General features: G+C 39.7%; 1 protein-coding gene and 1 long non-coding RNA gene across 5 annotated transcripts in view; one reads left to right on the plus strand and one right to left on the minus strand.

Moving 5' to 3' along the window:
* Positions 1–15,104, minus strand: part of APP (amyloid beta precursor protein) — a 232,371-nt gene that overhangs the window by 160,187 nt on the left and 57,080 nt on the right. For all 4 annotated transcript variants that reach the window (XM_083841460.1, XM_083841459.1, XM_083841458.1 and 1 more), the window contains exon 3: positions 5,262–5,391. In XM_083841460.1, coding sequence (XP_083697586.1) covers positions 5,262–5,391 — 130 coding nt within the window. The remainder of the gene's footprint in view (positions 1–5,261; positions 5,392–15,104) is intronic.
* The window catches only part of LOC310901653, a 56,680-nt gene that overhangs the window by 22,346 nt on the left and 19,230 nt on the right, over positions 1–15,104 (plus strand). The window lies entirely within an intron of this gene.

Below are 15,104 nucleotides of genomic sequence, written 5' to 3' on the forward strand. Positions count from 1 at the left end.
CCTTTGGTTTAACTGGCTATGCATGTGTATCAAAGCTTGAGTACTCCTTTTTGTCAGACACCAACAAGGGGTTAACTTTACAAGCTGTTAGAGTAATCAAGCATGACAAGTTAATAAGTATTTTCAAAGATGTTTTTGTTAAAACCCAATCCAGAAGTCAGCTTTCCACCACATAACTAAACAGCAAAATATACTTGTCGTATAACCTAATCCATTTGTTTATGGAGAAATTATCAGAAGCAAAGTTTGATTGACAGAGGCTACATACATAATGATATTGCAATACGTCTGGGTCCTCCAAGCACTGCCTGAATATGGGGCTTAGCAGCACACATTAAAGAGGCAGCAGAGTCGCACGTGAGCATGCAAGCAAGCGTTTTACACGGCACAATTAATCAAAGCTCTGATAATTCCCCTTTACCCCATCTCACAGCTGGATGTCCACAAACATCTATGTAATTTAGAGGCTATGGTGTATAACGAGCAGCTAGGCCAGGGTATATTTCACCAACAGTTAATGAAATGCCATCTATTCAGGAAAGTGTAGCTATACATTTACCTAAGGTTTAAAGGAATGGCACTGCTGGGACAAGGATGCCAGCTCCTGCAGCAATCTTGGAAAATTGAGTGGATTACCTCATTTCACAGCCCACGTTACACAAATTTGCCAGCTGCTTTTCCTCATGGAAGATGGAAGAGAAGAGAAAGCAAACCAGAACTGCTCATTGCCCATGCTACCCCAGAGCAAAAAAGACCCAGGAAGAAGTCCTGCCTTACTGCTGCAGCCGGTGGTACATCTCCCTCTACCTTTAACAAGGCCAGACTTGCAGTCAGAATATTATTCTAGAACAGTTTACAAAGTGAAGAAGCAGTAATCATGGGCTTCTTGACACTGCTTGCTGAAACCCTGCAGCCCAGACCCCGCAGCAAGAGCCTGTTTTTTGCGTGCTGAAGGTGTGGGGATGCCAGCATGCTCCCTCACCCAGAGACCATGTCAAGAAGCACTGCAGATCTTTACCCCTCGGCTTACAAGTCTCACTGCTCACCATCTTCGCCTGAGCACCAAAACAGATTTGTGATTATGCCAAGCAGCACACTTCTCCCTCAGATAGCAAGATTTAACCCTGTGATCTTTGTATTTAAAAAATCAATCTTTTGAACCATCACGTCAGACTGCTGTCTTCATGGCAGAGAGGGAGAGAGAGACCTAAGCAGATTCCTATTTCTGTTGTGAGGTGGGTAACAGAGCTTCAAGCCATAATAAGCACACACTGAAAGATGTCATTTTCTAAAAAAATGAAGATAAAAATAAGGATACTGTTAAGGCAAATGCCTTCACTGTGTTCACAGAGGTAACTAGAATTTATTCAACAATTTCCATTTCACAAGAAGTTTTTTCTCCTCAGTAAACAAACTGTACAGTAGCCCCTGTGTCCCTGGAAGCATGCAAGAGAGATTTATCTGATTATCTGATTTAGAAACAGATTTACTGCATGAGAACATTTTCTCAAAACCTGTAGTTTTAAGAATATCTCCAAGCCTTGCACACCAGCATAATATCATATCTTAAAAATAAATAAAATTGATAGTGCTTTTCTTCTTTGTTTTGATTAGTCATTGCAAAAGCACATGGCTCACTCAAGGCTTTCATTTTGTCGTATTTAAATTATCATCTACATACTTTAGCTGCATCTACTCACAGAAAGGAAATATGAAGCCGTGTAATCCAATAAATCTGATCAATATTACCAGAGTATATTGCTACAAATTGCTGCACTAACTACCATGCAAGAGTCTCAAAGAGAAAAGCTAACGGAGCAGTCAAGTGCTGAAGCGATATGCTCTCTACATGTCTCCCAAGGCCTTGGCTGAAGACTGGAATGCAAATGGACCATGAAGATGCTCCAGCCTGAAAGCAGACATATTTCTGTCACTCGGTGTTTTTCACCTCTGCAGTAAACAAATGTCAAGATGGAAGAAATGTTCAATTCACTCAAGATTCTGAAAGTGATTTTCACTCCAAGGTAACATTTGTAATGCTATGAAGAGCTTTAAAAAACCCTCCAGGGCTTCAATAAAGGGCAACATTAAACTGGGGGGAAGGGGAAGCATCACACAGACTCAACTCTGCAATCAGCTGCCCACTAGCAAACTTTTTTAAGGTATCTTAATTCTTACTACTTAATGGTGGTCTACATCAAGGGTCTACTTCTGTTAAGATTACTGCAGAATGGGTACTACCAGAGCCTTACTTCTGAAGTTGCCCACTACCAACCACATCAAGGGTAGTAAAGAAGCACATGAAGAGCTGATAAGCAAGATCAAACATTAAAAAAATATATTTTTTTTCTAGTATTGAAATGGTATTAGCAGGGGAGAGAGAAAAAAATACTGAGCTGTTTGTGCAGGCTGCAAGATTAGTTATCGGAATTAAAACAAAAACACGATATTGTATAAAGTCAAAAGATAATCTGTCATCAAAGCCATGAGACACTAGCAGCCTGAATTCAATCAACTTGCTTCCTCCAGTCTTACTCCCTTGATTTACAAGGCAGCAAGTCTTTAAACTATTTGTAACTTGACCACAACTATTAAATTATAGAAAAATCAAAGTAGTAAAATAATAAGGTAGCTAACTGTCTTACAGGAAGAGTAAGTAATCAGCCTTTGTTAAAAACAAAAAGAAAAAAAACAACTCCCCCCTCCCCTTTCAAGACTTCTGCTCTTTTCAGGGAACCTGTTTATCTTATGGCCAGCTTTTCCACCATGAGGGCAATGAGCCAACAAGATGTTGGGAACTAAGCAAACCTGACTTCCCATGGCAGGGGTATACCACCGCACTTGGGAAAATGACCCACTCCGTCAGACTCCCGCTCTAATGCACTTTCACCGCATGAAAGACAGCCTCATTTACCTGCTGCTGTAGGTCCCCAGAGAGCAACTAGAGGGCTGTTTGGTGAAGAAACAACAGATAATGGCAATTCTTCCTCCAATGGAAGTACTACATGGTCACTCTCCCCCCACTACACTCTCAGGAACATTAGTATCTCCTCGGGATTTTGTTCCTATTAGCTTTATTCTAGTCATGGTCAAAAGCTAGGATGAAGGAGAAGGATGACAAACATCCATAAACACAGGCAGACAAATGTGTAAGCTCAGTTACAAGGAAATATGGCAAAAAAATACATTTTTAAATATAAAATTGGAGTTAAGGGCAAAGCATTAATGGGAATGAGCTGCTTAAATGCCTTTAAAATTTTTGCCTCCAGCAAGAAAAGTCTAACTTACTACCTAAGATAGCAGACATTTAACTCTTGATAATTTTTCATTCAAAACAGCAGCTCAGGAAAAATACCTTAAATGTCCAAGCCCGGTTCCTCACACCTGCAGGCAACTGCTCATAATGCCGTTCATAATTTTATGAACTTCCTTCTGAATTACTAGGCTTCTTACTCCTATCCTTTTTACCAGGAAGCTGCTGGAGCTCCTTACTCTTGCAGAAGCTTCCTTGTAATTTCCAGATTAAATTTATTCATGGCCAATTTATATTCATTTGCTCTTGTGATGACATTGTCTTTTATCTTAAATTAAGTTGTAAGTTCTCCAGGGCATTGACCAAATCCACATAAGAATGCAGAGTCCTGAGCATAATACTTCTCTGATTGTAACTCAGAGCTTTGATTACAATCACAATACAATAAATAATAAAAATTAGTTTTCACACTTCTACTGGTATGCTCTTTTTCCACCACATCTGTACCTAGGCCAAGTGGACTCACATGGAATTTGATCAAATATATTATGATGAAGCCGGGTGAGACTGCAGTCCTGCCCCACTTCCATGAAGTTGCTTACCTTGCTCTACAAGTTTATCTGATCTACAAGCTGATGTTTTTATCTTGATCATGGACAACGAAGGAAAGCACAGCAACAAATGCAGAGATGACCTTATTTAACATTAAAAAAAAATTTGGTGTATGAGAGATCAACGTAACGCACACAAAGGCTTGGAAAAAGGTCCTCCCCAGAAGTCTTGACTTGGGGTACTTCCTGAACACTCATGCTCAGAAAAGACTCGTCATTCTTATCTACAGTGGCATCACAACTACATACCACAGCTCTAGAAACATGCATTTCCTAACCATACAATCAAATGCAGGATCTAGAAACTTTACCGATTGATAGTTTCCCTCATATTTCTAGACAGACTTTTCACATCTGTTGGTTTATCACCTTACTGGTAGCACGTGTATTCATTACTCTGCAGTCCCGTTGTTGAGTTAGCCCACTCACTGCCTCTGTATCAGGCAGCGTGCCACGTGTTTTACCCAGTCTAAACAAATGAACAAAAATTCTAGAAAGATCGTGTATCTTCTGGAATTTCTTTCATTGTTTGTTTAATCGAATAACTGGCCTGAGATGCTTTCCACACAGTATTTTATCTGCCCTGGCATAACAGAACAACAAGCTCCAACCTTGAACTCCGACATGTAAACATGAAGCCAGACTGCCAATTCATATGATTTAAAAATGACACTGGTAAAGCAATGTATTTAAATATACCATGGAATAATTTCAAGATAAAGATGTGATTAGAATATTAATGAAAACAACAAATTAATATGATTCTCAATTTTATGAATGCTGACTGAAAGCTAACAGAGAAGTAAAGGTTAACAAAAACACAGCCAAACAAAAAAAATCCACAAAAAAAATCCAAAGGAACGAATCTCCCTTTTAAATTGGTGAACCAATTCAAAGTACCAAGAACACAGCAGAGAATAGCAAGCTACTGCTACAAAAAGGTATTTGCAGAAAGAAATGGTATATTATTGTCTAGTTTTTGCTTGCTTTCAATTAAAATAGATTCAATTTGGTTTTTACAGTAACAGTCCAAAGACTAAATATGTAAATAATAATGAAAAAACGGTTTATATTTAGGGAAAAGGTGGATAGCTTATAAGCAAAGAACTGTAAACTGGGCACAGATGAATGTCTATATGGAAGAAAAGTAGGTAACAGACAGTGGCAAAAATCTGGGGAGTAAGCAGAAGTCTGTTTTGCAGTCACTCAGGAAAATAGCATCAGGAAGATCAAGAGCATTTTCTATTTAAGGTAGTTCCAAAGGACTGGACAATTGGACAAAACCCACCTCAGAGAAGACAATAATATAGAGATACATAAGATACTTATGTAGACTCTGTACTTTTTGTCATAAAGAGATAGAAACTTCAAAGAGCAGGAAAAAGACAACTACTCACCCAAACACCTGTAGGGAACCACAATATGTGGGTGACCATTGCACTGCTTCCATCCTCTCTTGCACCAGTTTTGGATTGTAACTGGCTGGTTGGCTTCGACAACATTGGTAATTTGCAATTCAGGGTAAACCTAACATTAAAAATATAAACAAGAAAAATGTTATCACAAACATGCACTCTGCGTCACGCGATACATAAAATGGACATCATAACACAATAGTCCCTTTCCTATCTTCTCCCTCTTCTGCTGTACATTTGTATTTCAATTGACTTCATGGTATAAGCATGGACACTTGCCTAAAAGGCCAGTGTATTTGTTTGTCAGTAAAAACATGCAGCTGCTAGCTCACAATACAATGGTGGTAACAGATGGCTGTCAAAATACAACTTGGCTGCTTATACTTGCTTAAGCTGAATATCACCTGAACAGGTGTTTCATGGTTGACTAAAATACCCCCTCCTTCATGTCCAGGATATCACTGTTCTTGCAAAACTTCATATATTGGTCCTAATCTCCATACATCTAGAATTAATAGCATGCCTTTATGTTTCTCTTAATCATTTTAACCAACATCATATTCTGTCCCACTGCAGTCTGCATAGTATTTTGTTCAATCAGTTATTCATATTTAGGTTTGTATCACCAATACAAATGCCTTTCCAACTTTATGAAATGGCTGAGATCAAAATCCAGTCTGTTCTTTATAATGTAATACTCTTTCAACACCCACAACCATGCTACCAGCAAACAGGATGACTAATTTATTGGGAAGCCACAGCTTTGATCAAACTACATACTTGGCTTTTTATCTCCCTCAGTCCTTTAAACACAGACGCCTTTTTAAATTATTATTTTATTGTCAGTAACAACTCCTCTGGTCTCTTTTGCCAATTTTCTGGACAAGTCTTAGCTGCTGACCTTTTGTGCATACCAACGTCCCAGTCACGTTGTACAGAGAACATCTATAGGAGCTTTTCAGTTCCTAAGAAGCACGTTACCTCTAGCAATGCTGAGGTTCATGCTGTGGAGTGCTTTCAGAGCAGGCAAACTAGATTCTTAACGGATAAAACCAAAGCAGAAGATGTGCTACAGGAGCACATCAAACACCTCCCCAGCCATTAATGGATGTTACTCCATACAACCAAAACAAAACCTGCAAAATGTGCTCAGTGTGATGCTCAGCCCCAGCTGCTTCACTCCACGCTCCCAACTCTCCCCACACCACCCTATTTGCTACCATAGCCTATGGCTCTTACTTTTGATTTTTCACATCAGCCGTCTCCCAGCCCTAACATCAGACTCAGAAGGAACTAGCTTTCCTTCACCTCTCCTCAAGCAGTCCTGACCAATTTCCGAGTATGTCAAATCTGAGGATTTAGGCAGACTGAAAACTCAGTCCACTCATACCTACCAACGGAGAAGGAAAATACAAACAACCCTGAGGAAAAGCAACTAACTGGAGGATTTTTTTGGACCATCTGCAGAAAAAGAATATAATCCCAACTGAAGAGAGCTAGGTCAAGATGGGTGACTTCCACAAGTCTAAAACCAATGCTTGGAAAATCACCGTAAGAACCTCTGCAGCCCTCTCTGAGAAAAAGGGATTATCACACAAAACAAGGCCAGGCATAATAGCAATGCTGAAGAAATTACCAGTTAGAGAAAGAAATACTCTACCTAAAAACTGTACTTTATGCTGAGGAGACTGAATGCCAGCCTTGCCTGTACTACAGAACAGCACTTTTTAATCAGATACTTACCAGACGTAGGCACTTCACAGGAATTATCTGAAATGTTTTTTCCACTTTAGCACCCCCAGCTCATTACGGCAAAGGCATCAGGTGCAGCCTTCTATCCTAACCCAGCATGCTAGACTTCAGATGAAGCCCACAGAGCAGAACTGAAAACTTACAGCAAAAGTTTTTCTAAGCTCAGAAGACTGTGGCTTTGCATGGTTCTTTTGTTTGCTCTGCAGCAGGTGACCAGGGCTGACGGTCACCACCCGCATTACAAATACAACATTCCCGATACACTGGCAGAAAGCAGCTCCAGAAGAACTTACTGCTCCCTCTGTGCTTCAAATACTGGATTCTGAACAGAAACAGCAAGGTTGCAAATTAAATGAAAGCTCCCCTGTCATCTTCAACCTCATTATCTTTTGCCTTCGCCTCCCCACTTCCACCAAACAGGTCTGCACATGCTCGTGCTCGGCTCTTTTTACAGCACTGCAAGAACAGATTAGGATTTCACCACGGTGGGAAATTTCACACCTCAACTGCTGTGAAAATATTACACTGCAAGGCACCGTAGCTACCTCAAGAGATAATGAGGAAGATAAAATCGAAAGATCTGCTTTTCTTCGGACACCGCCTTTATCATCATCATCACCCTACAATCTCCCAAGTTTGTACATCCCCAGACGCTGCACTAATTACAGCCCACAGGCACGTAACATCGGATGCTGGCACAAACCACACGCTTGATACAGCACACGGTGTCATTGACACATTCTCACGAGGGCCATTTGAACGTTTCTCACGGTTAAGTGTCACTCGTCACGTACCAGGAAGTAAATCTCTTAAATGAAAAAAAAAAAAAAGGGCAAAAAAATTTCAAAACAGTTGGACTAGAAATATGAAAAGAAACTAAATTAAGGAAAAACTCCAAATAGTTGTGTATCCACAGAACGTGTATAACGCTTTAAAATGACTGGAAATAGAATCCTGACACTTGAGAACAAAGACACATTTAGCTGCTTTCCTGAGGTGAATTGTTAATGAGTAAGGCCAAACGATCACTGTAGAGTCTTACACCATCTTAATTAGTAAGACTGGCTGGGGAAGGAATTAATGCACTATTTTTATTTTCACTATCTCCCCAAACCATCATTTTAACTATTGGTTTGTACAGCAGACCGAATTCTAAGGAGTTAACAGTTTGTCCAAAGGACTCAAGGAAGAAGAAATACAAAGAAGCCTCTTCTTCTGTTCCTACATCAGTTACCTAAGTCCTAATTTCCTTTGACGGTTCACACAAAGCTCTGTCCACCCTTCACATGAGAAAACAGGCTTTGAGTGTCATTATCAATAGGTTAACGCCAGTAATTGGTATGCACTGACGAAAGTTCCCCTAACTAGACTTATGTAAGACACTTGCTCTCAATTGAAGTGGGACCTACTTAGTGGCATAGAAAAACGGGATTCATATTTATTTATAGTGTCCCTAATGAGCCATTGTTCCCCCTAGATAGTCAGAGTGTGTAGCTTTAGAAAATTACAGGACATTGAAAACTTCCAGCTTTATCGCAACTTGTTGCACGGCCATTCCTTCAATACATTTTAAAAGAAGTGGTGGAAGAAGGAGGTCAACAATCAAAAATTTTTAACTGCCAATGGAAATTTATAGTTAGATCATTACTTACATCAAATTTCATCAGTAAATTTCCTTAAATTAACTTCAGAAGCAAAAAAAAAAAAAAGCCTCTGCACTCAGCCTATTCAGAATTTAACATGACGCAGAGAGGTTACGTTCACCACTCTGAAGCCTGATGACATTTGGATTTAGAAGTAAAATGTGCGTGTGCTTAATAAAGGGAGTTATCTGTTATCACACAAAGGTATTGATGATACAGTTGTGACAGTGTTACAACAATATAACTTAATCTAATATGTGAATATGTGTTATTGAACAAATTTGGTATTATTTTAAAACAAATTGGGAAGAGGAAAAAAGTGAAGAAACTGGGAGGCAGAGGAGAAGATTTCAGTAACGAAGCAGTTTCACTCAGCCATATCTGCTTGGTAGAAGTGAACAAACTCTATTTAGCTTGGTGCAGCCTTGAAGTAATACTTGAGCATAATCATATGAGACAGTCATCTCTGACACTAAAAGACATTTCTATTCAAAAGCAGAGGATTTCATCTCTTGGTATTATTCATTACCCCCCTCATCTCTAAAGTAATTCTGACCATTCAGGGTATTGTTTCTTTTATCAAATTATTCCATTAAATTATTGAAAGGTTTACAATGTTAGCTGATTAGGATTTTAGTGGAGCCATTTCAATTTACTTCTGATTTTTTTTTATTATACAACTAAGATAGCAATAACAATAGAAATCACTACATATAAATCTTGAATTACTATCGTAATACGTATAGTTGGAATTACCATTACAGATTTATTCTGAGTTCTGCTTGAGCTTAAGGATCTTTTCCTATATATTTCAAAAGCAAAATCATCACAGGGGAGAGAGCAAAATTCAGTTTTAGTCTCAAATGACTTGAGTCACTTCATGATCCTCCGTCATGAGTATGCTCCATCAATGGAAACATTTAAACTGAAAACATATGGGCCCACATTTGCACATAAACACGTGCACACACACTCTTTGTAAAATACAAGGTGGTATTACACATTAACGTGAACAGAAAAAAAACAACAGTGTCTTAGACTAACAAATTTAAAGTAAACTTTAATTAGTAACTGGTGTCCATCTTCACCAACAGTTTAAGACTGCAGAGAACCATGGCAAGAGGCAAAAATAATTGTTTAAGGTGCAAAACTATCATACTGTAATCACTTGCTATTAATTAAACATTTCAGTATTTTTCTCTGAAGTGTATCCCACATCAATTTGAATTTTGACTCTTTCAAATCAGAAGTGTGTATTAGTCTGCCACAACATGCCACCAATCATCAGTCAGAAGTAGATACATTTTCTTATTATCATTTCCTTTTATTTTTTTTCCCCCAAATCCTTCAGTTGTTTGCTGTACCTACACATGGTACCTTGGCTTAAATTACACCACACATTTGCTTTCTAGATCTGCCTTGTACTCTGTGTGGCAACATCGGACACAGCAGGACGTTGAAGTCAACTAGAATTCAAACATAATTCTCAACTCTCTAATGTCACAAGAAAAAAAAAAGTCTGTTTTGTTTCAGTCTCTCTAAAACATGCTACTTCAGAAATGGTGCTAATTTACCCCAAATCTGACAAGTACTTATGAATTGGGAACCTGCTAGAAATTTATCTCAGTCAGTGGCAGTATCTACATTAAAAAGCAAATATAAATGACCACTGAAAAGCTAGAAAGAAACACACATACAACTAAGAGATGAAGAAGAAACTACTACTGTAAATAGCCAGAACAAAAATTAGGGTGTTTTTAGTAGTTACATCTTTAGCAACTTGAATAACCCAAATGCTTTGATTTACTTAAAAGAAAGTGGAAAATAATCAAACTGTATTTCAGTTTGAGTTACAGGCAGACCAACAAAATCAAAACAAAACAAAAAATCCACCTTGGCTTGTGGACACATTTCCTTCCAACCAGACCATGCAAGTTTGTACTTTTAATATTCTATACTTATAATGTTGATGTTACTTTAATATTTAGAACTACTTACTGAAATTGTCAGACAATTAGCTTTTTAAAATTGCAATAAATAAATAAATAGTGTATATGATAGGTAACTATTTACCTCTGTGCTTTAAATAAAGGAAGAAATTTGATTGTTTCAGTGAAACAGTTTGCAAACAGTTGAAACAAGGACAAAAAATGCCTGCATTTAGCAAGCTGTGTTTAGGAAGGCAATGGTCTTAAAATTGTGGAAAATGTCGTTCTGACAGTGATTATAGCTGAAGGAAAAATAGAAGATTCTTCAACTATGGGAAAAAAAAGCCTTCCATTTCAGATTAACAAATTACAGTTGGACAGAAACTATTCCTTTTTGGAGTGCATCTTTAAAAAAATCCTATTGAGGTTTTTCCTGTTAAGAGGGCACAAAGCAAACTACACATTAAAACCACAAGAAAGGACAGAACACCAGCTGCTTCACAGTATTTATCATCGATATATTATTGTACGGCAGCGATGAGCAGATATGCCACGCTCATTTGCAAGAGTTTGGCATGCTCAGAGGAAGTGCATGACAATTATTTCTGTGAGTCCAGTATTTCTGCAAGCTCTCCAGTCTACAGCTTCTGAAGCATCAACATTGCAGACTCCCAACTGTCCTAGGCCAACAGCAACAGTAGTGGCATCACACGAGCTGCGATTACACAAGCACAGCCAAACTGGAATGAAATACAGGTTGCAAGACTGAGAGCAGGGTATCTGCACAACAGGCAGCTGCGCACAGATTCAAGTTACTATGCATCTCATGTCAAAATATTCTAGTTTATTAATGTGTTTGGTTTTTTTTTTACAACTACTTTTCTACGTTATTATGGAGGGTTTTGGTATAGGGTGATTTTGGATTTTCATCAATTAATATCTAAACCCAGGCTCAGGCTTTCAGAAGCAAGAGGCTTTAAAGACTCTGCTTTTCTGTTTTGTTGTTCACTTTTTATATTTTCTGCTGCATAGTTATGTAACTTAAAGGTTGAAAAAAATGTCAAAGCCAAAAACCTCCATGAAAAAAAGAACATGGGCCTCACAAACTGCTGTGGAAAGACCTTCTCTTGAACTCCTTAAAAAAATAAGGAAGAAAAAAAGCTAATTTATTGAACATGTTGGTACCAGATGTAACTACGAGGACTTACTACCTTTATGCTCCTACTCATTTCAACCAGCTATCCTATTTTTTCCCTATTTCTTCAGCAATTGTGGCCTGGGTTATGATTTTTAAGCCATGCTTTCAGTGCATCTGCTATAGCCTTACCTGTATTAGACCTGTAGACTTGACAGGTGAAGCAATGGTACTGTAACCACGAAGCACAGTAAATCCATCAGCTCTGCAGTCCTCCCACATGGACACAGAATTGTCACAGACACAGGCATAATCCCTGTCCTGAACTGACAAGAGGGGATGCCAAGCAAGCTTTAGAAAGATTTCAGCAGGCTGACATGAAGGCCCTGCTATGTGTGGTCAAGTTGACTACTCCGGGCAGCCCCCGAGGGCCAAAATCTGCAGGCAGCAGCTGTTGTGTTTCATGGGAAATGAACCGTACTTTGCCACGCTTGCTGATTTCACAATCACCACCTCCTTGTCTTTTTTGCTTTTCCTCAAAGCAGTATTATGCAGAAGCAGTGCTGTTCTCCTCCCAGCTAGCCTATCCTCATAGAAGGTTATGAAATATGAACTCCGACTGCTGAGTAAAAGCAGGAAGAGTTGCCCTACCAGTAGCACTGCACATGCTGTGGTACTGGCGTGGTTGCACAGCAAACACTCTGTATAACACGGGCCTGTGGCCCCAGCAGCCACCTGGCCGAGGACCTTCGCCTCTCCAGCCCAGCACACTTCTGCGAGTCAACACTGAAGCCTTTCGTTTTCTGCCAAGTCTCTGCCGGTTCAGCCCCGCTCCCTTATACCTGACCGCACTCACTCTGCCTCCGCCTCCTCAGCCACACGGGCGGTTCCTCACAGAAGCAAAACTGTATGGCTGTTGAGTATCCCAATTTTTCATGCTATTCTGTGGCCCAAGGAAGCCCTTCACTTGCTTGGTGAGGATGAGAAAAGGAAAAGTAAATAAACCCAGCACCGGCTGTACTGGTATAGTTTCCAAAGCATCTTTTAAACCCCTTCATTTTTTCCTCCAAGTATGCAAATCCAGTGACCTTCATTACTGACCCTGTCCGAAGGACGAAAAAGAAAAAAGGAAAAGAAAGAAAGAAAAAAAAGTAGCGGTGTGTTTTGGGGGTGGAGAGGGTAGATGACAAACATTTCAGGCATTATCCACAAGTTGGGAGAGAAGATGGGGGCAAAGAGGGGAAAGAGGACAATGTTTCTGCTGATTCATTCTTGGTTATGTAAACATGCCTTCACTGCTTTCCTGTGTGCCCAGGGTTTATATAAAATCTTGTACAGTATCCCAAGTTCTTTTAGTACTGAGAGTGGTAAAAAACCATGAGCTGTTTTTAGTTCACTGGCCACTTGGGTTGGTTTGCCTGCAAGCGGTTTCATAGGTACATGATCCCTTCTCCTAAAAATCCCTGATGTGTTTTTAACTGAATTTTCACAGAAGACTGCCACTTATCTTATAATTAAAGCATTCAAAAAACCTGCCAGACTTGAGGTAGTGTGCTCAAGCTTAATTCACACACAGGGCTGCATGCTTTAGCAGAAGCTTAATTGCATGCTCCCACACTGGCTTCCTCTGAGTGCTTCCTCTGCACAGGGAAAGCAGAAGCATATGGGAGCAGAAATAAGCCTGCGAGGTCAACCCCTCACCGCCTTTCAAGTCCTTGATGTTTCAACACAAATATGTTTGCATGCAATAAGAAAACCAAACCAAAACTCCTAGCCCTGCCAGAAATTCTGTTTACCGCGCCAGGCCTCCAAAGCCTCTGCTGTATAATTATGGAGGATATCCAGCTGGTCATACTACAAAACCTCAGAGCAAACAGGGTTAGCCTCATGGCCTCTTGTAAGCTGCTTGCCCATCCACCTTCAGCACTTACTCTTTAAATGTGACAAAAGCCTCTATGTCTCTGCAGGTAGAAATCTTTATTCAGACAGAGGTGTCAGAGTCCACTTTGCCAGGCCACCTGAAGCCCGTTTGGTGTTACTCTGCTCAACCACAAACAGAAATGGTCACTACGCCTGCCTGTTACTCCACAGCATCGCTAGAAGCAATTAACAGTTTGGGTTTTCAGCCTTTTTGGTTTTTGAAATTAAATCTCTGCAGGAGTAAGGTTAAGTATCAGAACAGTGAGGCAGAAGAATCTCTCACTTATCAGAGTATTTTCATCTCCAGGTCACATATCATATACGAAGGATAAGGACTGCTTTTGACTGCCACAAAGGTCACAGCAGTCGCCCCAGGAGGGTAAACCTGGCAGACGGTAGTTCCGAAGCCAAAAAATCTCCTTCTTCAGGCACAAGACCAGCTTTCATCCTTTCCATTACCTCTTTAAGGGTTGTGTGGAGCACAGCATCACCATGTAAAGCAAGGTGGGACAGTACAAGCAGTTAGAGCCTGGGTCTGGTTTCTGGGATTCTCCTACAGGCTGCCATCCCTCCCACAGCACATGTCAGTGGGAAGAAGGCAATGCATAGTGCTCTTCTGACAGAAGCAGCCCTTAGTAGGACTATTCTTTCAAAAACGAAAAAATAAAAAGAGGCAAAAAGTCAGTCTGACCTTTCTATTTTGTTGTATTATCATCACGAAGATGGAACAACACTATTTCATCTCAAGCATGATACGTTCCAGAAAGGAACAGTAGGGAAGGAGCCAGACCTTCTGCCTGAAGACAGGGTGGTATTCTGAAAGCACTCAATTAAGCAACTTAATAGCACTGTGGAAGTCACCGCCAGTGGAAAGCTACAGTTTCCTTCTCTCCTGCATTAAAAAAAATAATCTTCAATATTAACAGGCTGCAACTCACATTTTATATCACCAAATTACCTACCTGGACTAGTTTCACAAGCTTCATCTGAAGAAGCATCTTTTTGTCAAATGGGAACATATATGACTATAGTTGATTGGGTTGTTAATTCTGTGTGTTGAGTATGCTACAGAATAAGACAAATCCAAGCAGTAGCTATGAAAATATACTTGAGAAAAAAATATAATTGTTCTCTATTCAACTCCAATGAGTTCCATTGCTCACAAAACGACCTACTTTATGTCAACGGTGTCCTCAGGGCCATGCAAGAACTGTCACAAAGTAACACGCCTGGGAACTCATTTCTAATAATCTAATTAATTTATGCATTCTTGAGTTTACTGCGGAACTAGCCAACGGGTGATTTATTAAACTAAGAGCCTAGATTCAGTTGTTTGCATGCCCCAAGAGGCAAACAAGGATGTGATTTCCCTTTTTATGAAATCAACTTCAGGGTCTACTATCAAGAATATGAAGTAGTAATGTAATGGCATATTCTGAAATACTGG

Source organism: Anser anser (assembly GCF_964211835.1).
Source record: "Anser anser genome assembly, chromosome: 1".
Classification (NCBI taxonomy): Eukaryota; Metazoa; Chordata; class Aves; order Anseriformes; family Anatidae; genus Anser; species Anser anser.